The sequence below is a fragment of the Myxine glutinosa genome, chromosome 1 (genome assembly GCF_964187855.1).
Source record: "Myxine glutinosa chromosome 1, kmMyxGlut1.1, whole genome shotgun sequence".
Lineage (NCBI taxonomy): Eukaryota > Metazoa > Chordata > Myxini > Myxiniformes > Myxinidae > Myxine > Myxine glutinosa.
In genome coordinates this window covers 407436327-407463094 of record NC_136261.1, presented here as the reverse complement: position 1 = coordinate 407463094, position 26768 = coordinate 407436327, and the positions used below count along the sequence as shown (strand labels likewise).

At 54.1% G+C, this 26768-nt stretch overlaps 1 protein-coding gene across 1 annotated transcript in view; it reads left to right on the top strand.

The window, feature by feature from the left end:
• Positions 1 to 12028: 12028 nt before the first annotated feature.
• LOC137417403 (uncharacterized) overlaps positions 12029 to 26768 on the top strand; it is a 54859-nt gene continuing 40119 nt past the window's right edge. Inside the window, exons 1-2 of the mRNA XM_068103310.2 lie at positions 12029 to 12450; positions 18588 to 18737. Of these exons, the coding sequence (XP_067959411.1) occupies positions 12166 to 12450; positions 18588 to 18737 (435 nt within the window). The 5' untranslated portion in view covers positions 12029 to 12165. The remainder of the gene's footprint in view (positions 12451 to 18587; positions 18738 to 26768) is intronic.

The following is a 26768-nucleotide window of genomic DNA, read 5'->3' as shown; positions in this document are numbered from 1 at the left end:
CAAATTTCGTCCGAATCTACCCACAACTTTTTGAGATATCTTGTTTACAGACAGACAGACACACAGACATATGAAAACTAGAACGGCACTCAGTAGAGAGCATACCTCCGCCTGGTTGGCCATATCACTCAATGGTGAAGAATCACTTAAAAATTCTAGTAGCCGGAACCGAATCCGGATCTCCACCAAAATCTAATAATTGCGTCCTTGTGACATACGATACGTCCCTGACAAATTTCGTCGGAATCCGTCACACAGCTTTTTGAGATGTTTTGTTCATAAACGGGCAAACAAACGGACAAACAAAAAGACAGACAGACAAACAAATGAAAAATCGGTCAGAGACCAAGGACTTGCCGGAATGTACTTTTTATCGGCTATTTTGGACAAATATGGCGGCCGAACCACGTGAACGATGATGTCATCATTATTTGTTTTCTAAACGAATTTATTCCTTGGTGACGCTCAATAAATTTCATCTTCATCAGATGAAGTTTTGTACTTGCCGAATTATGACGTCATAATGGAGGCACCTATGACATCATCATTGACATATTTTATTCCCCATGGAGAGTTCTTTACAATGAGCCATGTTTCAATTTTTTCTATTCAGCACATTTTGGAGATAGAGATGTGCAAAGGTTTTCGGTTTTTCCAAGATAGCGGCCGAACCACGTGACCGATGATGTCATCAATTGGGCACAGTCTATTCCAGGGCAAGACAAATATGTGTGTAAAGTTTGGCGATTCTACGTGCAACGGTGTAGACGTAGTGCTGCGCATAGACAGACAAACAGATGAAAAATCGGTCAGAAACCGAGGACTTGCCGGAATGTCCTTTTTTATCAGCCATTTAAGACAAATATGGCGGCCGAACCACGTGACCAATGACGTCATCATTTTTTTTTCTCCACCAGTTTATGCCGTCATGTCGTTCAAGAAATTGCATCTTGATTGGATGAAGTTTTGTACTTGTCGAATTATCAAATTGTGACGTCATAATGGAGGCCTTGGGCCGAGAGAGTTAAAAATTGGGCACAGTCTATTCCAGGGCAAGACCAATATGTGTGAAGTTTGGCGATTCTACGTGCAACGGTGTAGACGTAGTACTGCGAACAGGCAAACAGACAAACCAACCGATCACCATACTTGCCGGAATCTTTTTCGGCAAGTAACAAACAAACAGACAGACAGACAAACAAACCGATCAACATACTTGCCGGAATCTTTTCCAGCAAGTAACAAACCAACCGAACAACATACTTCCCGGAATCTTTTCCGGCAAGTAACAAACAGACAGACAGACAGACAAACCAACCGATCAACATACTTGCCGGGATCTTTTCCGGCCAGTAACAAACGGACAAACAAATGGACAAACAAACAGACGGACAGACAGGGGTGAAAACATAATCTCCACCCACCTTTGGTGACAGCGGTAATCACTCATAGAGCGACACTTGTCAAAAGAGAACAAAGTAGAATGGCACTCAGTGGAGCATCCTTTTGACCTCACAAATAATTGGTGGTTGAATTCTGTGACCTGATATGTAAATCGTATTCAAATGAAGTTAATCGTATGAAAATTGACAATTTTAGAAATTTGGCCTATGTTGACCTTTTGACCTATGTTGACCTCAAAAATAGTTGGTGGTTGAATTCAGTTAGCTGATATGAAAATCCAATTCAGATTTCAAGTCAATCGGAAGAAAATTGAGGATTAAAAAAATTTGAAATAAGTGGTTGACCTTTGGCCTATGTTGACCTTTTGGCCTATGTTGACTTAAAAATAGTTGGTGGTTGAATTCAGTTCACTGATTTGAAAATCCTATTCAAATTTGAAGTCAATCTGATGAAAATTGAGGATTTTAGAAATTTGAAATGGTTGTTGACCTTTGGCTTATGTTCACCTTTTGGCCTATGTCGACTTCAAAAATAGTTGGAGGTTGAATTCAGTTAGCTGATATGTAAATGCTATTCAAATTTCAAGTGAATCGGATGAAAATTGAGGGTTGTAGAAATTTGGCCTCTGTTGACTTTTTGGCCTATGTTGACCTCAAAAATAGTTGGTGGTTCAATTCAGTTAGCTGATATGAAAATCCTATTCAGATTTCAAGTCAATCGGAAGAAAATTGAGGGTTAATTTTTTTTTGAAATAAGTGGTTGATCTTTGGCCTATGTTGACCTTTTGGCCTATGTTAACTTAAAAATAGTTGGTGGTTGAATTCAGTTCGCTGATATGAAAATCTTCTTCCAACTTCAAGTCAATGGGATAAAAATTGAGTGTTTTAGAAATTTGAAATGGTTGTTGACCTTTGGTCTATGTTGACCTTTTAGCCTATGTTGACTTCAAAAATAGTTGGTGGTTGAATTCAGTTAGTAGTAGGGTCAATATACGAAAAAAACTCACCTAACCCCAAAAAAATTGATACAAAAGGTTTTTCAATGGATTCTGGTACCATTGGGCATGCTAAATAACATACTAAAAATCTAGTAACATCTGACTTCCGTAAAGGGGTCATTTTCAAGATGGCGTCCAAGATGGCCACCAGGAGCTTAAAATGGCCATATCTCAATTATTATTCAACCTAGAAAGGTGGTTTTGGTGTCTAACCCTAGGTTTTAGGGCCCAAGGAATCCAAATGAATCAATAAAATTACCATCAGTTCATTATTTATTGACAAGTCCAAGATGGCATCCCAAGGTGACATGCTGATCCACTAAAATGGCTCTGTCGAATAGGAGTCAACCTAGAGAGATTTTTTCAGTGTGTATACCTAGGTTTAAGGCACCCAGGAAATCATCAAAATTACTTAAATAAGCACAAATTAATCAGGTAATCCAGTAAGCCAGGTTTACCAGCCCATTAGGCATTTGTTGTCTTATACAGTTAGTCGCTATTCATCGTCATCCTCCGACTCTTGTTATGTGGATTGTCACATTCTTCAAGTTGGCACGGTCCACAGGCAGTAGTACATGGTAGTCCATATCGTCTACAAGAGCAGCGGAGTGTCTTGCAGGCAGTGGAGCAGTTACAATGAATGACCTTCAAGAGACTGTCTGGAGCAGCGTTCATTCTTGACATAAGTGGGACAAACTTTTCTTTTGGAAATGTCTAAAAAATATGGATTTTGTTTATGCATACATGTACCAAATAATATACTTATTCCTTTTGAGATGAAAATAAATTGTTTGTCAGATTTTTCAGTCCCCCCCCCCCCCTCCCCAATATAAAGTCTGTCCCTTGCCATAACCTCTCAAGCTTTGTACAAACCCTTGTCTATAATGATCACTGAATACTGTGGACTGGAGTCACAGGTGGCAGTGGTGTAGACACATTACACTCTTATCTCCAATCTGAAACACACACTTGGTTCATTAGCTGGTGAGTCGGAGGATGACGATGAATATCGACTAACTGTATAAGACAACAAATGCCTAATGGGCTGGTAAACCTGGCTTACTGGATTACCTGATTACTTTGCGCTTATTTAAGTAATTTTGATGATTTCCTGGGTGCCTTAAACCTAGGTATACACACTGAAAATATCTCTCTAGGTTGACTACTATTCGACAGAGCCATTTTAGTGGATCAGGATGTCATTAATTAATTAATTAATTAACATAATAAATAATTAACTGATGGTAATTTTATTGATTCAATTGGATTCCTTGGGCCCTAAAACCTAGGGTTAGACACCAAAACCACCTTTCTAGGTTGAATAATAATTGAGATATGGCCATTTTAAGCTCCCGGCGGCCATCTTGGACGCCATCTTGAAAATGACCCCTTTCCGGAAGTCAGATGTTACTAGGTTTTTAGTATGTTATTTAGCATGCCCAATGGTACCAGAATCCATTGAAAAACCTTTTGTATCAATTTTTTTGGGGTTCAACCATATATTGACCCTGTGGCGGACACAAAAGCCCACTGGCGTGGTGACATCATTCCACGCACCAAGTGGGCGGTGGCCACGTCCGAGGGGTAGGCGTGGCCTCATGATATACACCGGGCGCCCAGCCCGGAGCGGTACAGTGTTACAGTGTAGTCTTACAATAAAGACGTTTATATGTTACCGCTTGTCCGCTTCCTCCTTGCTCACAAGCAGCGCGCGTAACGCCGCGCTTTACTGGTGACCCTCGACGTTGGATCTGCCGTAGCGATCCTTCCGAACACGACGCCATTGCAATGGCCAACGACAAGTTAATGGCGATTAAACTTCCCGAATTTTGGGAGGCCCAGGCCGAGGTCTGGTTCGTTCAAGCCGAAGCCCAATTTCAGCTTCGGCGCCTCACCAACGACGACCTGCGCTACTGCCATGTCGTCGCCTCCCTCGGGCCCGGCACGGCCGCTCGAGTTGTGTCCGTCCTTCGCCACCCACCGGACGGCCACAAGTACGAGGCACTCAAGCGGCTACTCCTAGCCACGTTCAGCCTCACGGACGACGCACGGGCCGACCGCCTCCTGGATCTCCCCGAGCTCGGTGAGACGTGCCCGTCGGTCCGAATGGACCATATGCTGTCACTGTTGGGCGACGAAGCCCCCGGTTCGCTATTCCGGGCGCTTTTCCGTCGCCAACTTCCAGCGCAGGTTCGCCTCGCGTTGGCCGGGACCGGGCTAACGGAACCCCGAGCATTGGCGGCCGAGGCGGACAAGTACTTCGCCGCTTCGGACACGCGGGCGAGCGTTGGCGTGGCCGTCACGGCCTTCGACGCTGCTGTTCCACAGCATCATCTTCTACAGCACGCTGAGTTTCAGCAGCATGCTGATACGCACCTCGTGAATGCCGCCACGCCCCGCCCACCGCCGCGGCGAAAACCGCCACTGCGGGGAAACCCGTCGACTCCACCGGCCTGGCGGAGCCAGCCGCGCTCCTCCAGCTCCACCACCTGGTGCTGGTTCCACGCCAAGTTCGGCCACGAAGCTCGGCGGTGTCATCCGCCGTGCTCCTTCAACGGGTCGGGAAACGCCCGGGCCGGCGCTCAATTGTGGCGATGAGCGCCGGCCGTTCGAGCAGCCTGCTGTTCATAACGGACACCTTCTCCGGGCGCCGTTACCTGTGCGACACGGGAGCACAGGTGAGTGTCATTCCCGCCGGCACGTCAGACAAGCACGCCGCGGGTGGGGGCCCCGCGCTGCTTGCTGCGAACGGGACGCCCATCCGTACGTACGGAAAACGCTGCCTCTCTCTGCGGTTTGGAGGGCATGTTTTCCGATGGACGTTCGTCACCGCCGACGTGCCCATGGCACTGCTTGGCACGGACTTCCTGTGCGCTAATGGGCTCCTGGTCGACGTCAAGCGCAGACGGCTTGTCCAGGCCGAGACGTTCAGCTCGCTCGCATGTGCGTTGCCCAGCTCAACGAGCGGCTTGCCAAGCGGCTTGCCGAACGATTCGGTTCCGGCCACGTTGGTCTGTACGCTTCCGGCAGCGGACGCATTCACCCGCCTCCTCGCCGGCTTCCCAGCCCTCACGCGGCCCACCTTCTCGGCGGGGGCCGTCAAGCACGGGGTGGCCCATCACATCCCCACCGTCGGGCCACCGGTCTACGCCCGGGCACGCCGCCTCGAGCCGACGAAGCTGGCGGTGGCAAAAGCGGAGTTCGCTACCCTGGAGCGACTCGGCATCGTTCGGCGCTCAGAGAGCGCTTGGGCGTCGCCGCTGCACATCGTGCCGAAGCCCGGCGGGGGATGGCGACCGTGCGGGGACTATCGCCGTCTCAATGACGCCACGACTCCCGACCGCTACCCCGTCCCCCACATTCAGGACTTTTCCGCCCGTTTGGCGGGCAGGTCCTTCTTCTCGAAGGTGGACCTCATACGCGGCTACCATCAGGTCCCTGTCAGGCCGGAGGACGTCCCGAAGACGGCGGTCATCACGCCATTCGGACTCTTCGAGTTCCTGCGCATGCCCTTCGGTCTGAAGAATGCGGCTCAGGCGTTCCAGCGACTGATGGACAGCGTCCTGCGCGACTTGGATTTTGTCTACGTCTACCTGGACGATATCCTCGTCGCCAGCGCGTCCCACGAAGAGCACCTACGCCACCTCCGCACGCTCTTCGAACGCCTGGGCCAGCATGGCCTGATTGTGAACCCCGCAAAGTGCCGGTTCGGCGCCGCCACAATCGATTTTCTGGGGCACCGTGTCACCAGGCACGGAGCCGTCCCCCTGCCGGCCAAGGTGGAGGCGGTGAAGGGGTTTCCGCGCCCCCGCACGATCAGAGGGCTGCAGGAGTTCCTGGGCATGGTGAACTTTTACCATCGGTTCCTGCCCCGTATCGCCCAGCTCCTGCGCCCCCTGCACGAAGCTCTCCGAGGTAAGCCGGGCAAAGGCGACGTTACCTGGACCGAGCAGATGGACACGGCGTTCACGGGCGCGAAGCTCGCCTTGGCTAACGCCACCATGCTCGCGCACCCGGCGCCCGATGCACCGATCGCCCTCACCACCGATGCCTCGGACTACGCGGTGGGCGCGGTGCACGAGCAATGGGTGCGTGGAGCTTGGCAACCGCTGGCGTTCTTTAGCCGGCAGCTTCGCCCGCCCGAACGCCGTTACAGTACCTTCGACCGCGAGTTGCTCGGACTTCACTTGGCGGTCAGGCACTTCCGCCATCTGCTCGAGGGCCGGGCGTTCACTGCCTTCGTCGACCACAAGCCGCTGATCTTCGCGATGGGCAAGGTCACCGAGCCGTGGTCGGCCCGGCAGCAGCGTCACCTCTCGGCCGTGTCCGAGTACACGACGGACATCCAGCACGTCGCGGGGAAGGACAACCCGGTGGCGGATTGCCTTTCCCGGGCCGTCGCCCACGCAGTCCACCTCGGCATCGACTATGCCCGGATGGCAGCGGACCAGGCCGCTGACCCCGACGTCCAGGCCTTGCGGACCGCCGTCACGGGCCTCCGCGTCACCGAGGTGCCGTTCGACGGCGCGGGCGCGGCCCTCTTGTGCGACGTCTCCCTCGGGCGTCCTCGCCCCATTGTGCCCGCGGGCTGGCAGCGCCAGGTGTTTGACGCCATCCACGGCCTGTCCCACCCGGGCGCGAGGGCCTCCCAAAGGCTGATCGCCGACAAGTTCGTCTGGCATGGCCTCCGGAAGGCCGTCCGCGGCTGGGCCAGGACATGCCTCGCGTGCCAGCGCGCCAAGGTGCACCGGCACACCCAGGCCCCGTTGGCCCCGTTCACGGTGCCGGAACGCCGGTTTGACCACGTCCACGTGGACCTGGTGGGACCTCTGCCCCCCTCGCGGGGTTTCACCCACGTCCTCACCATGGTGGACCGCACCACCCGGTGGCCGGAGGCCGTGCCCTTGGCATCGACAACGGCGGCCGATGTCGCGCAGGCTTTCATCGCCACCTGGGTCGCCCGGTTCGGCGCCCCCTCAGACATCTCATCCGACCGCGGCCCCCAGTTCACCTCGGAGCTCTGGGGGGCAGTTGCGCAGGGGCTCGGGGTCCGGCTGCACCGAACCACGGCCTACCACCCCCAGGCCAACGGCCTGTGTGAGCGATTTCACCGCTCATTGAAGGCCGCGCTCCGGGCCACCCTCCGCGACGGCGGCTGGGTCGACAGGCTCCCCTGGGTCCTGCTGGGCCTCCGGACGGCGCCCAAGGAGGACCTGCGCGCATCCGCGGCGGAGTTGGTCTTCGGGCAACCGCTGCGGGTGCCGGGCGAGTTCCTCCCCGACTCCACGGCACCATGGTCCGCGGCACAGCAGCGCTCCGCTCTGCAAGAGACCGCCCAGAGGTTCGCCCCGGTGCCAACGGCATGCCACGGGCACCCACCGACGCACGTCGCCCCGGAGCTTCGCACGGCGGAGTACGTCTTCGTCCGCCACGATGCCCATCGGACACCACTGCGGCCCCCGTACGACGGGCCTTTCCGCGTGCTGGAGACCGGGGCGAAGCACTTCACCCTGGACATCGGCGGTACTCCTGACCGCGTTTCGGTAGACCGCCTCAAGCCGGCCCACCTCGATGTGGACCATCCACCGCCAGTGGCCCGACCCCCACGTCGGGGCCGCCCTCCTGCGGGCGGACCCCCGGCACCGCCCAGCCCCGCCGCCACGCCGCCCCCCGGTCCTGCACCCATCCCAGGAGCAGCCAGGGGCATCCCACCTGGCATCCCTGCACCCCGGACGCCGCCGATCGCCAGGGGGCGCTTCGGCCGGGTCATTCGTCTGCCCCGCAAACTGGCCCTCCAGGTGCGCGGGAATTCTGGGGGGGCGCGTGTGGCGGACACAAAAGCCCACTGGCGTGGTGACATCATTCCACGCACCAAGTGGGCGGTGGCCACGTCCGAGGGGTAGGCGTGGCCTCATGATATACACCGGGCGCCCAGCCCGGAGCGGTACAGTGTTACAGTGTAGTCTTACAATAAAGACGTTTATATGTTACCGCTTGTCCGCTTCCTCCTTGCTCACAAGCAGTGCGCGTAACGCCGCGCTTTAACCCCTCTATATTTACAAAGCAGGTGTATGTGTGGGTGTGTGTCCAAATATAACTGTTGAGATTTAACTTCTACACCTACCATGTTTTGATCAAAGCTCCCTATTGAGTCGTCTAGCTCTTTGTGACAGGCTTCACAATAAATAGAGATCTCCAATGGCAACATAAATCCTACCTCTAAACAGAATTCTCATTTAGGCTGTGCGTGGTAAAGCCCAAGTTTACCCTGAGCTATGAATATTGTGGTGTGGTGCAGTTTTGCAACAAATGGTGGCATCAATACTTGTAGAAATTCAATGTTTTTCACATTTTGTTGTGTTCCAGCCTGAATTTAAAATAGAATAAAGTTCGATTTTTTTTTAAAATCACGGATCCACACATAATACTCCATAATGTCAAAGTATAATTTTTTACAAATTTAAATGTAAAAGCTGAAATGTCTTGCGTCAATAAGTATTCGTCCTCTTTGCTATGACCTTCCAAATTGAGCTCAGCTGCATCCAATTTCCTTTGATCATCCTTGAGATGTCTCTACAACTTGGTTGGAGTCCACCTGTGGCCAATTCAATTGTTTGGACATGATTTAGAAAGAAACACACCTTTCTATACAATGTCCCACAGTTGACAATGAATGTCAGAACAGAAACTCTACCATGAAATCCAAGGAACTGTCCAGAGAACTCCGATATATAATTGTGAGGAGGCATCGATCTGGGGGTGGATACAAAATAATTTCTTGAGCGTTGAAAGTTCCCAAGAGCACAGTGAGCTCCATCATTAGGAAATGGAAACAATATGGAACTAATCAGACTCTTCCTAGAATTGGCCGTCCGACCAAACTGAGCAACCGGGCAAGAAGGACCTTGGTCAGGGAGGTGACCAAGAACCCATTGACCACTGGCAGAACTGCAGAGTTCGCTGGCTGAGATGGGAGAACCTGCCGGAAGGACAACAGTCTCTGCAGCACTTCACAAATTGAGGCTTCTTGGGGAAGTAGCCAGACGGAAGCCACTCCTGAGACAAAGGAACATGACAGCCCACCTGGAGTTTGCAAAAAGGCACAGGAAAGACTCAGAGCTTAGACAAAAGATTGTGCACTCTGATGAGACAAAAATTGAACTCTTTGGCCTGAATGCAAACTGCTATGTCTGGCGGAAAACAAGCACAACTCATCACCCATCTAACACCATCACTGTCATGTAGCATGGTGGTGGCAGCATCATGCTATGGGGATTATCTTCAGCGGCAGAGATTGGGAAACGTGAGGATAGAGAGAACAATAAATGGAGCCGAATACCGGCAAATCCCTGAGAGAGATTACGTTACGGAACCAATTGTTACGGAACCCAACGTCGGCCTCTGTTCCCCTTATCAAGGGGGATTAATCCCCTCGTCTATGACTGACCGACGTGGTCCTGGGGTATGACATCACACCCGGTCAGCGCTGGGTAGGGTATTAGGCCCAACCGTCCTATGACCTAAATACCAGCGCCTCCCGGTACGCAAGGAAACACCCCCGCTCACGGCCGCAGCGTAATGGACTGGTTGCGCCGAGCGAAGCGAACTGCGGCGTGAGCCGTTTATCAAAGGGGCTAAACCCGATTCATATTCGTTGGCCGAATCGCGCCACGTATACTCAATTTGGAAACCTCTAAAGCGACCGAATGTGAAGAAGAAGACAAGGTAGGAAGAACAGGGATTTATTACTATTTACACACAACTCAAGGAAGAAAAGCAATCAAAGTAATATACAAGGAAATGGAAGAATCAGAAGGACACAGTGCAAATACTAGCTTATACTATACAGTCTTACTTAACCCAGGACAGAACAAAGACAGACTCACACGGGGGATGATGGCAGGAACGAATGGCAGGAGGTGGATGGCTGGAGGATGAGAAGGTAGAACCACAAGCCTGGAAGGTTGAGCAGGGCGCACAGCAAGCATGTCCTTTCCGGGCTGGGAGCGAGCAGGGCGGCGGCAGCACACGTATCCTGGTCGTTCCACGCGGCAGGGCTCGTTCTTTCCTTGACACGCCTCGGGCTCTTTCGGTCATCTGCTGCGGTCCTCTCGTTCTCTCCTGCGCGATCGTCGCACGCTTGTCTCATCCCTCAAACCTCAAAATAGACCTGTTTCAGAGTGCAAAACACCTCAGACTGCACCAAACATTTACATTCCAACAGGACAATGATCCCAAGCATACACCCAAAGCAACTCTGGAATGGCTTCAGAACAAGAACATGAAAGTCTTTGAGTGGCCCAGCCAGAAGCCCAGACTTGAATCCCATTGAGAATCTGTGGAAAGACCTGAAGATTGCTGTTCACCGACGCTTCCCATTCAACTTGGCAGAGCTTGAGCAAATCTGCAAGGAAGAATTGAAGAACTCCCCAAATCCAGATGTACAAATCTGATACAGACATGCCCAAGAAGACTCAAACTGAAATCACTGCTAAAGGCATTTCTACAAAGTATTGATTTTAGGGGGTTGAATATTTATGTAAATTATATATTTCTGTATTTAATTTTCGATAAATTTCGAAAACATGCTTTCACTTTGTCATCATGGCGTACTAGAAGAGCCTACCCATCGCTTCTCTGACGGACCAATTAGTCGCGTCTCTTGCTGTGAGAAAAAGTGAAAAAGTCAAAGGATGTGAATACTTTCTGAAGACACTGTAGGTGGAAAGGAGTTCAGGTGTGCTAAGGAAGGACTTTGTACGACGGAGGGTGCCCAGACGGCAGATGGCTTTAGAGGCTGCCTTTGAAATGTGGTTTCCGCAAGAAATATATCAGTCGATAGTGAGACCCAGGAGTTTGAATGGCTGAACTTCCTCAAGGGGATTGTTAAGAAAGAAGATTTTTTTTGAGGATGGAAGGAGAGGGTTGCCACATGGTCCTTTCGCAGAGAGATAGTGAGAATGCGAGATTTGTCAGGATCGAAAGACATGTTCCACTTGTTTGACCAGTCTGTGATGATGTCAAGGTCTGAAGAGCGGGGAGAGGTTGAAAAAGGAAGGTTTTCATATCAACTTGCTATGGATGAGGGATGGTATGGCAGAGGGTGGAGTGACCAGCAAATAGATAAAGGGGGATTTTCCAGAGAATAAGATAAATCATTGATGAATATCAGGAATTGGACTGGGCCCAGAAAACTGCCTTGGGGTACTCCAGCCATGACAGGGAGAGGAGATGAACGGATTCCGTTGAGAGCCATAGGGCTACGAGAATGGAGCAAGTCAGTAATCCATGTGTGGAGAAGGCCTTGGATTCCATAGATGGAGAGTTTGGAGAGCAAAGCGGGAATGCCACACTGTATCAAAAGCTGGAGATATGCCCAGAGAGACAGCCCTGATCTCATGCTTCATATTGAGGGCCTCCATCCGGCATCCATTGTTGGGTGAGGAGAAAGTGACAACTGGTCTGAAACCAAATTGGTGATTTGAGTTGAGGTTGTTGGAGAAAAGTAATTATTTCATAAACAATAATTGCTAATCTATCCCTTGATGCCCTACAAAATAGACACGATTTTTCTTGTTTATAAACCAGGTAATTTTGCGATTAAAAGTCGACATCTTCTTCTTCTTCACTATTAGACGCGTAACGTCACACCAGCAAGTCGACCGCCGTAATCCGTACGTACGGTCTTCGCTCCATGCTATCGGTTACATTGTGGTACGACTCAAGTCTAACGAACGGCGAATAATCTTCGAATTTCTAGCAATATGCCGGGTCGATGCGTCCTTGGAGGTTGTAGTAATACAAACCAGGATGGTGTCGTGCTTCACCATTGGCCCAAAGATCCGAGGGTTGCCAGAAATTGGACGAAGTTTGTCAGGAATACCCGAGTGTGGTCCGGGCCTACAAAATATTCGGTTTTGTGCTCGGAACATTTTACAGAGGACTGTGATGAAATAACAGAGAAGGCGAGATCGTGTGGATATCTGCCACGATTGAGAGAGGACGCCACCCCCAGGATAAGGAGGAAGAAACAACCATCACTCAAAACTGTAAGATACCCAGCACCACTCCCCCACGATGCCCCATCAACCATCACCCCCCACAACCACGCCACATCCTCCCCCTCCACCATCCCCCACGATGCCCCATCAACCATCACCCCCCACACCCACCCAACATCCTCCCCCTCCACCCTCCCCCACAATTCCCCATCAACCATCACCCCCACAACCAACCCACACCCCCTCCAACACCCCTCCCCCCCGACCAATACCAACCACCGCCCCAAACCCCCCTACAACTCCCCATTAATCATCACCCCAAAATACCAACCACCAGTCCATGCCCTCCTCCCCCCAACCCCCGCCACCATCCCCCACGATGCCCCATCAACCATCACCCCCCCACACCCACTAAACATCCTCCCCCTCCACCATCCCCCACAATGCCCCATCACCCCCACAACCAACCCACACCCCCTCCAACACCCCCCCCTCCCCCGACCAACACCAACCACTGCCCCACACCCCCCTGCAACTCCCCATCAATCATCACCCCCCACAATACCAACCACCAGTCCATCCCCGCCCCTCCATTTTGCTAGTCTCCTACGATCTCCCGTGAACCATCACCCCCACAATTAAACCATCACCACATCACCTTCCTCTACCCGTTCCACTAACCCCTCAATCCCCCTTCAACCACCACCCTCACAACACCAACCACCACCCCACCCCTCCCCCTTAGCAACACTCCTCTCCACTGGGCGCGGGACATGCATATGGCACAACACACAGCATGATACACACAGACATAAAACAACACACACTGACACGACACAACCACACACACAAATGCCGTGCTGGAAATGTAAAGCGGGACAATCCCATAACATACAGTACACCTGGTCAGCCTGCGACGGTGGGACAAAGCATTTGTCACCCAATTTGTCGACGGTGTCCTAGTGTGCCTGGGTGGTGTCCTAGTGTGCCTGTGTGGTGTCCTAGTGTGCCTGGGCGGTGTCCTAGTGTGCCCGGGCGGTGTCCTAGTGTGCCCGGGAGGTGTCCTAGTGTGCTCGGGCGGTGCACTAGTGTGCCCGGGCGATGCCCGGGGGTGCCCGGGCGGTGCCCGAGTGTGCCCGAGTGAGCCCGAGCGGTGTCCTGGTGTTCCCGGGCGGTGTCCTGGTGTTCCCGGGCGGTGTCCTGGTGTTCCCGGGCGGTGTCCTGGTGTTCCCGGGCGGTGTCCTGGTGTTCCCGGGCGGTGTCCTGGTGTTCCCGGGCGGTGTCCTGGTGTTCGCGGGCGGTGTCGTGGTGTTCCAGGGCGGTGTCCTCGTGTTACCGGGCGGTGTCGTGGTGTTCCCGGGCGGTGTCGTGGTGTTCCCGGGCGGTGTCGTGGTGTTCCCGGGCGGTGTCGTGGTGTTCCCGGGCGGTGTCGTGGTGTTCCCGGGCGGTGTCGTGGTGTTCCCGGGCGGTGTCGTGGTGTTCCCGGGCGGTGTCGTGGTGTTCCCGGGCGGTGTCGTGGTGTTCCCGGGCGGTGTCGTGGTGTTCCCGGGCGGTGTCGTGGTGTTCCCGGGCGGTGTCGTGGTGTTCCCGGGCGGTGTCGTGGTGTTCCCGGGCGGTGTCGTGGTGTTCCCGGGCGGTGTCGTGGTGTTCCCTGGCGGTGTCGTGGTGTTCCCGGGCGGTGTCGTGGTGTTCCCGGGCGGTGTCCTGGTGTTCCCGGGCGGTGTCCTGGTGTTCCCGGGCGGTGTCCTGGTGTTCCCGGGCGGTGTCCTGGTGTTCCCGGGCGGTGTCCTGGTGTTACCGGGCGGTGTCCTGGTGTTCCCGGGCGGTGTCCTAGTGTTCCCGGGGGGTGTCCTGGTGTTCCCGGGCGGTGTCCTGGTGTTCCCGGGCGGTGTCCTGGTGTTCCCGGGCGGTGTCCTGGTGTTCCCGGGCGGTGTCCTCGTGTTCCCGGGCGGTGTCCTCGTGTTCCCGGGCGGTGTCCTCGTGTTCCCGGACGGTGTCCTCGTGTTCCCGGGCTGTGTCCTCGTGTTCCCGGGCGGTGTCCTCGTGTTCCCGGGCGGTGTCGTGGTGTTCCCGGGCGGTGTCCTCGTGTTCCCGGGCGGTGTCCTGGCGTTCCCGGGCGGTGTCCTGGCGTTCCCGGGCGGTGTCCTCGCGTTCCCGGGCGGTGTCCTCGCGTTCCCGGGCGGTGTCCTGGCGTTCCCGGGCGGTGTCCTGGCGTTCCCGGGCGGTGTCCTGGCGTTCCCGGGCGGTGTCCTGGCGTTCCCGGGCGGTTTCCTGGCGTTTCCGGGCGGTGCCCTGGCGTTCCCGGGCGGTGCCCTCGCGTTCCCGGGCGGTGCCCTCGCGTTCCCGGGCGGTGCCCTCGCGTTCCCGGGCGGTGCCCTCGCGTTCCCGGGCGGTGCCCTCGCGTTCCCGGGCGGTGCCCTCGCGTTCCCGGGCGGTGCCCTCGCGTTCCCGGGCGGTGGCCTCGCGTTCCCGGGCGGTGTCCTCGCGTTCCCGGGCGGTGTCCTCGCGTTCCCGGGCGGTGTCCTCGCGTTCCCGGGCGGTGTCCTCGCGTTCCCGGGCGGTGTCCTCGCGTTCCCGGGCGGTGTCCTCGCGTTCCCGGGCGGTGTCCTCGCGTTCCCGGGCGGTGTCCTCGCGTTCCCGGGCGGTGTCCTCGCGTTCCCGGGCGGTGTCCTCGCGTTCCCGGGCGGTGTCCTCGCGTTCCCGGGCGGTGTCCTCGCGTTCCCGGGCGGTGTCCTCGCGTTGCCGGGCGGTGTCCTCGCGTTCCCGGGCGGTGTCCTCGCGTTCCCGGGCGGTGTCCTCGCGTTCCCGGGCGGTGCAGTGTCCTCGCGTTCCCTGGCGGTGTCCTCGCGTTCCCTGGCGGTGTCCTCGCGTTCCCTGGCGGTGTCCTCGCGTTCCCTGGCGGTGTCCTCGCGTTCCCTGGCGGTGTCCTCGCGTTCCCGGGCGGTGCCCTCGCGTCCCCGGGCGGTGCCCTCGCGTCCCCGGGCGGTGCCCTCGCGTCCCCGGGCGGTGCCCTCGCGTCCCCGGGCGGTGCCCTCGCGTCCCCGGGCGGTGCCCTCGCGTCCCCGGGCGGTGCCCTCGCGTTCCCGGGCGGTGCCCTAGCGTTCCCGGGCGGTGCCCTAGCGTTCCCGGGCGGTGCCCTAGCGTTCCCGGGCGGTGCCCTAGCGTTCCCGGGCGGTGCCCTAGCGTTCCCGGGCGGTGCCCTCGCGTTCCCGGGCGGTGCCCTCGCGTTACCGGGCGGTGTCCTCGCGTGCCCGGGCGGTGTCCTCGCGTGCCCGGGCGGTGTCCTCGCGTGCCCGGGCGGTGTCCTCGCGTGCCCGGGCGGTGTCCTCGCGTGCCCGGGCGGTGTCCTCGCGTGCCCGGGCGGTGTCCTCGCGTGCCCGGGCGGTGTCCTCGCGTGCCCGGGCGGTGTCCTCGCGTGCCCGGGCGGTGTCCTCGCGTGCCCGGGCGGTGTCCTCGCGTGCCCGGGCGGTGTCCTCGCGTGCCCGGGCGGTGTCCTCGCGTGCCCGGGCGGTGTCCTCGCGTTCCCGGGCGGTGTCCTCCAGTTCCCGGGCGGTGTCCTCGTGTTCCCGGGCGGTGTCCTCGTGTTCCCGGGCGGTGTCCTCGTGTTCCCGGGCGGTGTCCTCGTGTTCCCGGGCGGTGTCCTCGTGTTCCCGGGCGGTGTCCTCGTGTTCCCGGGCGGTGTCCTCGTGTTCCCGGGCGGTGTCCTCGTGTTCCCGGGCGGTGTCCTCGTGTTCCCGGGCGGTGTCCTCGTGTTCCCGGGCGGTGTCCTAGTGTTCCCGGGCGGTGTCCTAGTGTTCCCGGGCGGTGTCCTAGTGTTCCCGGGCGGTGTCCTAGTGTTCCCGGGCGGTGTACTAGTGTTCCCGGGCGGTGTACTCGTGTTCCCGGGCGGTGTCCTAGTGTTCCCGGGCTGTGTCCTAGTGTTCCCGGGCGGTTTCCTAGTGTTCCCGGACGGTGTCCTAGTGTTCCCGGGCGGTGTCCTAGTGTTCCCGGGCGGTGTCCTAGTGTTCCCGGGCGGTTTCCTAGTGTTCCCGGGCGGTGTCCTAGTGTTCCCGGGCGGTGTCCTAGTGTTCCCGGGCGGTGTCCTAGTGTTCCCGGGCGGTGTCCTAGTGTTCCCGGGCGGTGTCCTAGTGTTCCCGGGCGGTGTCCTAGTGTTCCCGGGCGGTGTCCTAGTGTTCCCGGGCGGTGTCCTAGTGTTCCCGGGCGGTGTCCTAGTGTTCCCGGGCGGTGTACTAGTGTTCCCGGGCGGTGTACTAGTGTTCCCGGGCGGTGTCCTAGTGTTCCCGGGCGGTGTCCTAGTGTTCCCGGGCGGTGTCCTAGTGTTCCCGGGCGGTGTCCTAGTGTTCCCGGGCGGTGTCCTAGTGTTCCCGGGCGGTGTCCTAGTGTTCCCGGGCGGTGTCCTAGTGTTCCCGGGCGGTGTCCTAGTGTTCCCGGGCGGTGTCCTAGTGTTCCCGGGCGGTGTCCTAGTGTTCCCGGGCGGTGTCCTCGTGTTCCCGGGCGGTGACCTAGTGTTCCCGGGCGGTGTCCTAGTGTTCCCGGGCGGTGTCCTCGTGTGCCCCGGCGGTGTCCTCGTGTGCCCGGGCGGTGTCCTCGTGTGCCCGGGCTGTGTCCTCGTGTGCCCGGGCGGTGTCTGAGTGTGCCCGGTCGGTGTCCGAGTGTGCACGGGCGGTGTCCGAGTGTGCCCGGGCGGTGTCCTCGTGTGCCCGGGCGGTGTCTGAGTGTGCCCGGTCGGTGTCCGAGTGTGCACGGGCGGTGTCCGAGTGTGCCCGGGCGGTGTCCGAGTGTGCCCGGGCGGTGTCCGAGTGTGCCCGGGCGGTGTCCGAGTGTGCCCGGGCGGTGTCCGAGTGTGCCCGGGCGGTGTCCGAGTGTGCCCGGGCGGTGTCCGAGTGTGCCCGGGCGGTGTCCTCGTGTGCCCGGGCGGTGTCCTCGTGTGCCCGGGCGGTGTCCTCGTGTGCCCGGGCGGTGTCCTCGTGTGCCCGGGCGGTGTCCTCGTGTGCCCGGGCGGTGTCCTCGTGTGCCCGGGCGGTGTCCTCGTGTGCCCGGGCGGTCTCCTCGTGTGCCCGGGCGGTCTCCTCGTGTGCCCGGGCGGTCTCCTCGTGAGCCCGGGCGGTCTCCTCGTGTGCCCGGGCGGTGTCCTCGTGTGCCCGGGCGGTGTCCTGGTGTGCCCGGGCGGTGTCCTGGTGTGCCCGGGCGGTGTCCTGGTGTGCCCGGGCAGTGTCCTCGTGTGCCCGGGCGGTGTCCTCGTGTGCCCGGGCGGTGTCCTCGTGTGCCCGGGCGATGTCCTCGTGTGCCCGGGCGGTGTCCTAGTGTTCCCGGGCGGTGTCCTAGTGTTCCCGGGCGGTGTCCTAGTGTTCCCGGGCGGTGTCCTAGTGTTCCCGGGCGGTGTCCTCGTGTGCCCGGGCGGTGTCCTCGTGTTCCCGGGCGGTGGCCTCGTGTTCCCGGGCGGTGTCCTGGTGTTCCCGGGCGGTGACCTGGTGTTCCCTGGCGGTGTCCTGGTGTTGCCGGGCGGTGTCCTGGTGTTGCCGGGCGGTGTCCTCGTGTTCCCGGGCGGTGTCCTGGTGTTCCCGGGCGGTGTCCTGGTGTTCCCGGGCGGTGTCCTGGTGTTCCCGGGCGGTGTCCTGGTGTTCCCGGGCGGTGTCCTGGTGTTCCCGGGCGGTGTCCTGGTGTTCCCGGGCGGTGACCTGGTGTTCCCTGGCGGTGTCCTGGTGTTCCCGGGCGGTGTCCTCGTGTGCCTGGGCGGTGTCCTAGTGTGCTTGGGCGATGTGCATGCTGTGTCATGTCCGTGTGCCAGCTGTCGGGCGATGACGGTTATTTATACTGGTCTCGTGGTCTATATATGTCAGCTTTATTCACTCCTCGATTGGTCTCAGTATTGACCAATTGGGTGCTATCTCGTCTATATACGTCAGCTTTATTCCGATTGGTTGTGGCACGGACCCACGTCTATCAGCTTCAGCAAGCAACCTTCCATCTCGGTGGTGTGGCGTCTTTATCACAGGCTTTCCTCACTTTGTGACTCGTCGTATTCTTCTCGATTCTTCCATCTTCTGACATCGGTAATAACTATGTTTATTGTGATGCTATCTTTGACAATATTACTCCTCATTTACTCCCCGGACACTAAGCGGCCATCACCAAGAATTTTTTTTTTTTAATTCTTTGTAAGTACAAAATCTTCTTTTCTCCAGGAAATTAGAAGAACCCTCAAATGTGGAAATAAGGCTGAAATATTGGCAGCAAAGGTTGATCAGAAGCAACAAACAGGAGCAAGAGCAAAAGCAAAGGAGAGTGCACGGCAGAGGAAAAAGACACCCCAACAAAGTACCCAAGACTTTCAGGCAAGCATACACACAAAGGGATCTTGAAGTGATTAGTTTTGTCGTTATTCGTGTTTAAATTACAATTGTTATCAAGCTTCAAATGATGTGTGTTGTGGAAATAATCATATTTATCGATTTCCTAACTGCGTTCCTATGACACTATGACAGGTAATCCTAATTATCTATTAGAGAAGCTTCAAATATGTGCCGCAAACAACTTGCCCACTGAAGGTGGATGCAACTAGTTGGGCACTCCGGCCTGCGATGGGCCGGGCGGTGGGGGTGGAGACGACTTGTAATATCTGCCTGTTCACGTGCCACAATGCAAGTGGTTTACTGACCCCTGCTGTAGACAGGGGGGATTATTAGCCAGGGGACTGGGGAGATACATTTTGGAAGAGGTGGGGATGGTTTAACTGGAGTAGAAAAGATCATGGCTTTGGATTGGGGATGAACAGAGATGGTTGTGAACAGCTGTCTTGAAAGGTCGGAGGAAAGAGCTGGATTGTAGAGAGTGTGGAAGGCGGTTCCACAGGCGTGAAAAGAGAGGAGGTGAGCAGTGCTTCTGGATTTAGGCAGTTTCACTCGGAGGGGGTTGCTGGTGGACAGTGTGCATTCAGCAGATAATTGGGAGTCCCGGGAGGGGAGTGGGGGGTGGGGGAGGGGACACTGAGAGGGCAGAGGGTGCAAGACCAGAAATGAGGCAGATGAAGACAGAGAGACCAGTGACGTGTTGGCGATCGTGAAGTGATAGGCCCACGACTCAGCTTCATCGCGAGAAAATCCAATGATTTTGAAAGCCTTGGTTTCCATCTCACCAAGCTGAGCAGGCAGTGAGCCAGCCCAAAGGGGGAGAGCAGTACTTCATCAAGCTCAGGATGAAAGAAGCCTCATTGGTGGATAGGACCTCAGGCATGCCAAGGAAGGACTTAGCATGACGGAGGATGCTCAGTCGGCATCTGGCTTTGGAGGCAAACTTTGAAATGTGGCTTGCCTAAGAGAGATCATGGCTGAGAATGAGACCCAAGAGTTTTAGTGATTGAACCTCTTCGAGATGGTTGTTGAGAAAGTAGATGGGAAGGTGTGCGGAACGGTCTTTTCAGAGAGAGAGAGAGAGAGAGAGAGAGTGAGAGAGTGTGTGTGTGTGTGTGTGTGTGTGTGTGTGTGTGTGTGTGTGTGTGTGTGTGTGTGTGTGTGTGTGTGTGTGTGTGTGTGTGTGTGTGTGTGTGTGTGTGTGTGTGTGTGTATGTGTGTGTGTCGGATTGCTCAGGATTGAAAGACATGATCCAGGTGTTTGATCAGTTTGTGATTTTTGGCAAGGTCCGAGGAGAGGGAGGAGCTCCTGTCTGTCAGAAGGATGACGATGACGGATGTCACGGCAGAGAGTGGAGTCATCAGCAACAAAATAAAGAGGTTCTCCAGAGAGTCAGTGAGATCATGGATGAAGATTAGGAATCGGATGGGGTCTAGAACACTGCCTTGGGGTACTACAGCCTTGACAGGGAGAGGAGAAGAAAGGGTTCCGTTGAGAGGCACACGTTGGCTACAAGATTAGAGGAAGTCAGAAATCCAAGAGTGGAGTTGGCCTTGGATTTCATAGGCAGAGAGTTTGGAGAGCAAGGCAGGATGCCAGACAATCAGAAGCTCAAGATATGTCCAGACAGAGATTTGGACTCATGTCTGATATTGAGGGCCTCCATCCATGTTTGTGACAATAGAAGCAGCATGTCCAAGGTAGAGTGACCAGGTTTGAATCCGAATTCATGATCCGAGATCAGGCTGTTGGAGAAAAGGAAGGATTTTATGTCAACTGCGACGGTGGATTCCATGACCTTGCTGATGATCGAAAGTAAGCTGAAAGTGGAATGATCTGAGGTTGCTTTCAGTTGGATTTGCCTTCCAAGAGGAGAATACAAGTTGTTTTATAGCAACTGCCTCACAACAGGATTCAGAGTACCAAGAGCTGGAAGATGAGTAAGATAATTGAAGACGAGAAGGGATCAATCTGAGAGAGCAGGTTTCTGTGGAAGGACTCCCAGACTGAATTAATATCGAGGGCGGTAGACATAGGAGACCAGTCCTGAAGTGTGTTGGCTGCCTGCAGTCCCGGCCAGTTTGCCTGAATGAACTGCCAGACTTGCTAGCGTTGAAGCTGTTCTCTGAGAATCGACAGAGAGATGTTGACCTTTTTCAAGGACATGATCATATGAGCCAATTGGGTCAGAGGACGAGCGAGATACATTGGCGGGGAAGTTGGTTATGTTGGGGCGATTGAATGTTTGAGTGTGAAGGGTGCGGGGGAAGTTTTGAGTGTGTGTGGTGCGGGAGAATGCTTGAGTGTGTGGGGTATGGGGGAATGTTTGAGTGAGGGGTGTAGGGCAAAGTCTGAGTGTAAGCGGTGCGGTGGTGTTTTTGAGTGGGTGGGGAGCGTCCCCAGTCCCCACACACTCAAATATGTTAGCAACATTAGCATCCCCACTGGCTTTAACGGGCTTGATGACCTCCCATGTTGAAGTTTCTTTTTGGGAGTTCATATTGTGCACCGCTCCTTTCTTATTCTATCTCCAGGTGCTGCATGACATCATCGCTGGGCGCAGTAGGGGGCTGGGCAATGAGCCATGCCAGAGTACTCTGTTTGTTTGTTACTTGCAAAATCAAAGATTTTTCAAGTATATTGGTCGGTTGCTTCAGGTCACAATTCCAAACCGATCGTCACGAAACTTCACCAAGTTGTATAGGTCGTCCCAATTGAGAAGCCTATTGATTTTGAGGTCAAAGGTCATCGAGGTCAAATTTCTAAAATCGCCATTTTAAATCCGATTGACTTGAAAATTGAATAGCATTTGTATATTGAGTCACTAAATTGGGAAATGAACTATCTTTGAGGTCAAAAGGTCAAAGATCAACTCAAGGTCAAATTTTAAATAAATTTTCATCTAAGAAGTCATCAATTCTCAACCGATTGACTTGACAATTGAACAGCATTTGCATACCGAGTCACTAAATTGGGAAACATACTATTTTTGAGGTCAAAAGGTCAAAGGTCAACTCGAGGTCAAATTTTTAAAATCACTTTTCATCTGAAAACTGTCAATTTTCATCCGATTGACTTGAAAATTGAACAGCATTTGCAAATTGAGTCACTAAATAGGGAAACCAACTATTTTTGAGGTCAAAGTTCAACTCAAGGTCAACCTTCCAAAATCATCATTTTTCATCTGAAAAATCGTCACTTTTCTTCCTATTGACCCAAGCTTTGATCAAGATTGTCAATTTTAATCTTGATGAAATTGACAATTTGCTGTATCAATGGAATTTTTTTTTCTTGAGGAGGGGGGTGTGTGGATTTTGCAAGTATCGTGCTCCGCATGACGTCTTGTTTATTTATTTTCCTTCTCATCTGGGCGATACCTCAGCCATCCTTTGAGCTAGGAAGCTGAAATTTCTGCACAATAGTGAGCAAGTGCTTTGGCAAAAACGTTATTTTTTATTTTTTGATTAATCAATTAATTTAAACATTTTTTTGACTAATGGCTTGTTTAATTAATTTTCAAAACGTTACAGCTTCGAATGAAGCACTGGTGGTTTATGTACGCTATTAGCCAATTGATGTACGGTCAATTGAGGGTCGTATGGTCAGCCTAGCTGACCATCAGTGGATGTGAGCTTCCCTCCATCCAGAATATTGTTGCGGATATGAGGACTGTATTTTTTTTTGATTGTGTGCTTTATTATTATTATTATTGTTATTCTGCGCCCCCTGCTTCCGGAGCTGTGTAAAGGTCAAAGGGCGTCCCATAATTAGTCCACAAGCATACACATCAGCCAATCATAGAATACCCCTGTTCGATAGTTATATCTTATTCTGTGTTTTAGGGTAAGGCTGTGTCTCCCATTAATAGAAGTACTCCATTGCACCAAGTGAAAGAGATAGATTCCCTTCATTCCCATTCCCAAAACCTCCATTCCCCCTTTTCGTCAATTGCCAACTGCATTTTGGGCGGTTTTCCCTTCATCCGCCATTGACCACGAGGCAGGGTTGGGGAAGAAAGGCGGGTCCCCACCTCGTCATAGAGGGGAGGAGTGAACCAGCCCTTGCCGACCAACCCAGAACGAGGGGTTGGCTTTAGAGGGCGGAGAGAGAACGTTTTGGGGAGGTTCGCAAAGGGTCAAGGGTGGGGCTTATATAACCCGAGGCAGAGGCCCCCGGAGGGAGTCGAGGAGGGAGGAGATCAGAAGACAGAAAGGCCTTGAGTTGGACTAAGCAAGAGAGGAATTTGTTGGACTGGGTGGGACTAAGAAAGAGAGAGAAAGAGTCCTGAAGCTTGTGAGGGAAGGAGAGAGAACCCGTCACACCAACCCTCCACCAAGCTCCGCGTTGGCTCCACCAAGCGTTCACCTCCACCAACCCCCCACCAGCCGCGTTGGCTCCACCAAGCGTTCACCTCCACCAAGCGTTCACCTCCACCAAAGCTCCACCAAGCTCCGTGTTGGCTCCACCAAGCGTTCACCTCCACTAAGGCTCCACCAAGCTCCGCGTTGGCTCCACCAAGCGTTCACCTCCACCAAGGCTCCACCAAGCTCCGCGTTGGCTCCACCAAGCGTTCACCTCCACCAAGGCTCCACCAAGCTCCGCGTTGGCTCCACCAAGCGTTCACCTCCACCTAGGCGCCACCAAGCTCCGCGTTGGCTCCACCAAGCGTTCACCTCCACCAAGGCTCCACCAAGCTCCGCGTTGGCTCCACCAAGCGTTCACCTCCACCAAGGCTCCACCAAGCTCCGCGTTGGCTCCACCAAGCGTTCACCTCCACCAAGCGTTCACCTCCACCAAAGCTCCACCAAGCTCCGCGTTGGCTCCACCAAGCGTTCACCTCCAGCCATCCACCTCCTGCGATTCCTGTCATCATTCCCCGCGTGAGTCTGTCTTTTGTTTGTTCTGTCCTGGGTTAATTAAGACTGTAGGTAAGCTAGTATTTGCACTGTGTCACCTGCGTCTTATGTGTTGTAAATAAACGTGACTGCTTTCTTTTAGCTTATGTGTGTAAATAGTAAATAAATTTAGTAGTATTTCCAAACCTTTCTTTGCCTTCGTCTTCCTCTTTGCATTCGTCGTTTTAGTCTTTTCCGTCATTGAGCAGCCGCGGTGCGATCCGGCCAACGTTTGGGTGGAATCGGGTTCTAATCGGGGAATAACTGTTCGGTCGCGGCAATACCAACCGCTCGGTAAAATAACATCTTTAACCGCGTCCGCAACAATTGGTGTCAGGAGTGGGATGCGCGCCGAGCTTGGAGAAAGAAAGACGTCCCCTTCGAGCGCTGTGAGACCTCCCCGCATCTTCTGGACCGTGCTTTATCCTGTCCCCGAGCCAAGGTGCACCTTGTGCTATCGACCTACCTGTCACTTCCTGCCATCAATCCCTGTGTAAGTCAGCCTTGTTCCGTTTGTCTGTGGTCTGTCTGGGCTAAGATAAGACGGTAATTAAGTGCCCATCTCTTCTGTGTCTTTACCTCACTGCCTTGTAATCTGCCCCTTTTCTCCACCACTGTAATTATACCCTCCTCCGGAGGTCTTGAGAACTGTACCCCTTGCGTCGTTTCCTCTTTCCATCCCTTCGATTTGGTTTCCCAACCCCCTGTTCTCTTCCATGAGGGCCCACATTTGCAGCATGAATAGGCCCCAGTCCATTGGCGGCGCTGCTACGGTCACGGGCGCGGCGACAGTGGGTGCCGCTGCAACATCGTGCGCGAGGGCGCCATCTTGTGCGCCTGATACCCCCTCAACCACATCCTCATTTCTCTCCTCCTCCCTCTCCCCCATATACACTTCCCTGGGGTCCTGGGTCGACTCTAACCCTTCTATCTCTCCCACCGGCACCTGATCGCCTTGACCATCCATGGCACGATTTTAAATTTCGGATATTATAAAATAAAATTTTGGGCCACTCGTAATTTGAGCGCGCTAAGCGCGCTTCAGGTCCGAATCCGACACTCCCGACACCAATTGTTGCGGAACCCAACGTCGGCCTCTGTTCCCCTTATCGAGGGGGGATTAATCCCCTCGTCTATGACTGGTCGACGTGGTCCCTGACGCTGCACAGCTCCCTCCGGAAAGGCAGGTGCGCAACCCTGTTCGTGTCCGCGGACAGATGTTAATTGCCGAGCGGTTTAGCAACCGCGGCACGAACCATTTAACAGAAACTAAACCCGATCCTTAAACGTTGGCCAAAATCGCGCCACAGGTATTCAATGAGGGAAAAGACAAGGACGAAACGGATGTGAAGAAGAAGAAGAAGACAAAAGTAAGAAGAACAAATATGATTTATTACTATTATTTACAAGTCAAAAAGAAACCAAGGAAGGAGAAAGAATAATAAAATAAAGACAGAAAGGAATAAGGAGACACAGTGCAAATATTAGCTTACCTATAAACAGTCTTACTTAACCCAGGACAAGACACACAAAACAGACGACAATCAAACTCGCACGAATGGGGAATGGAGGCAGGGACGAATGGCTGGAAGGAGAGGAAGGTTCAGCTGGACGCTGGCTGGAGCTTGATCCCGCACGGGACGTCGGGCTGGACCTCGACGGCCACCGATGCCACCGCAATCTGGTTCCCGCGTAGCAGCGGGTCGAAGCTGCGTGGTCTCAAAGCTGCGTGGTGGATTCAAAGCTCATCTCCCATCTGCCGCATCTCTCTCGTGGGGGCGTTGCGTGACGGGTTCTCTCTCTGCAGAACTGCTCGTGGGGCTCCCTTACTCATCTCCCGTATCTCATCCGAGGTGGGGGCGTCCCGCCGCGGGTTATATTGACCACACCCCCGAACCTTCGCGAACCTCCCCGAGCGTTCTCTCTCCGCCCTCTCAAGCCAAACCCCTTGTACTTGGTTGGTTGTTCGGGGCTGGCTCACTCCTCCCCTCTATGATGAGGTGGAGACACGCCTTTCTTCTCCGAGATTACCTCGTGGCTAATGGAGTCTTGCGGCGAAGAACACAACCCCAAAGCAGCAGCGGCGAACGCCGCCTTGCTGGCAGGTTTTCAGAGGCCATGGGGATATTTCAGGGGATTCTACCTTATTTGAATTCGATGCAATGCAGTGTCAACTAGTGGGAACAGAGCCTTCAACTACATAGAATAAGGAGATAACTATTTCAGAGGGTATATGATTGGCTACGTGTATGTATATGGAGTAACTAAGGAGGACGACCTTTGACCTTTGCACACAACACGGAGGGTGATATTTACAACAATTCTCATGACACAACAATAAAAAAACACAGGATTCTCAAATCCGCAACTATATATATATATATATATATATATATATATATATATATATATATATATATATATATATATATATATATATATATATATCCGACACATTGTTTCGTATTACCTCCCCCAAACCCAGGTTACGGTGCACGTCAGAGTCTCGATAGGGAATGTGGCAGAAAGATTTGTATTTTGTAGTGTTCTAATAAACCATGGTGAAACCACACCAATGCACTTTTAGAACAAAACAAGCAATTGTATTAATAACTCTCACATACACAATTATAACACTATTAAAGAAAGTACAATGAAAATGTCACTTGCATCAAATGAACAATACATATGATGGTACCATCATTCCCCAATGCCCTCAAAGCAATAAACTCACAAAACGGCAAATGTGAGTGGAATGGTGGAATGTAACATTCCCCAAAGTCCGTGCACGGATCTCCACGCTGGTTGAAGCCGTGCAGAACAACGAGAACAGGCAGGTATCAGCACAACAGCGAATGAGGAGTTGCGAGGTTAGAGGTCGATATGGGAATTGAGCCGATATGGAAACCAACGGCAATCAACACAATGAGGTCGATATGGGAATCCCACTGACAAAACAAGATGCACCAAGCAGACAGCCTCTTCTTCTTCGAGGACAAAATGGCTTATAGGCCTGTAATGGAGGCGCTTGATTTCTCTCCAACAATAACTCACTCTTGGTGATAAAACTTGACGCAGGTTTAATTGCACTCGCAATATATGATGACGTCGCGGACAATC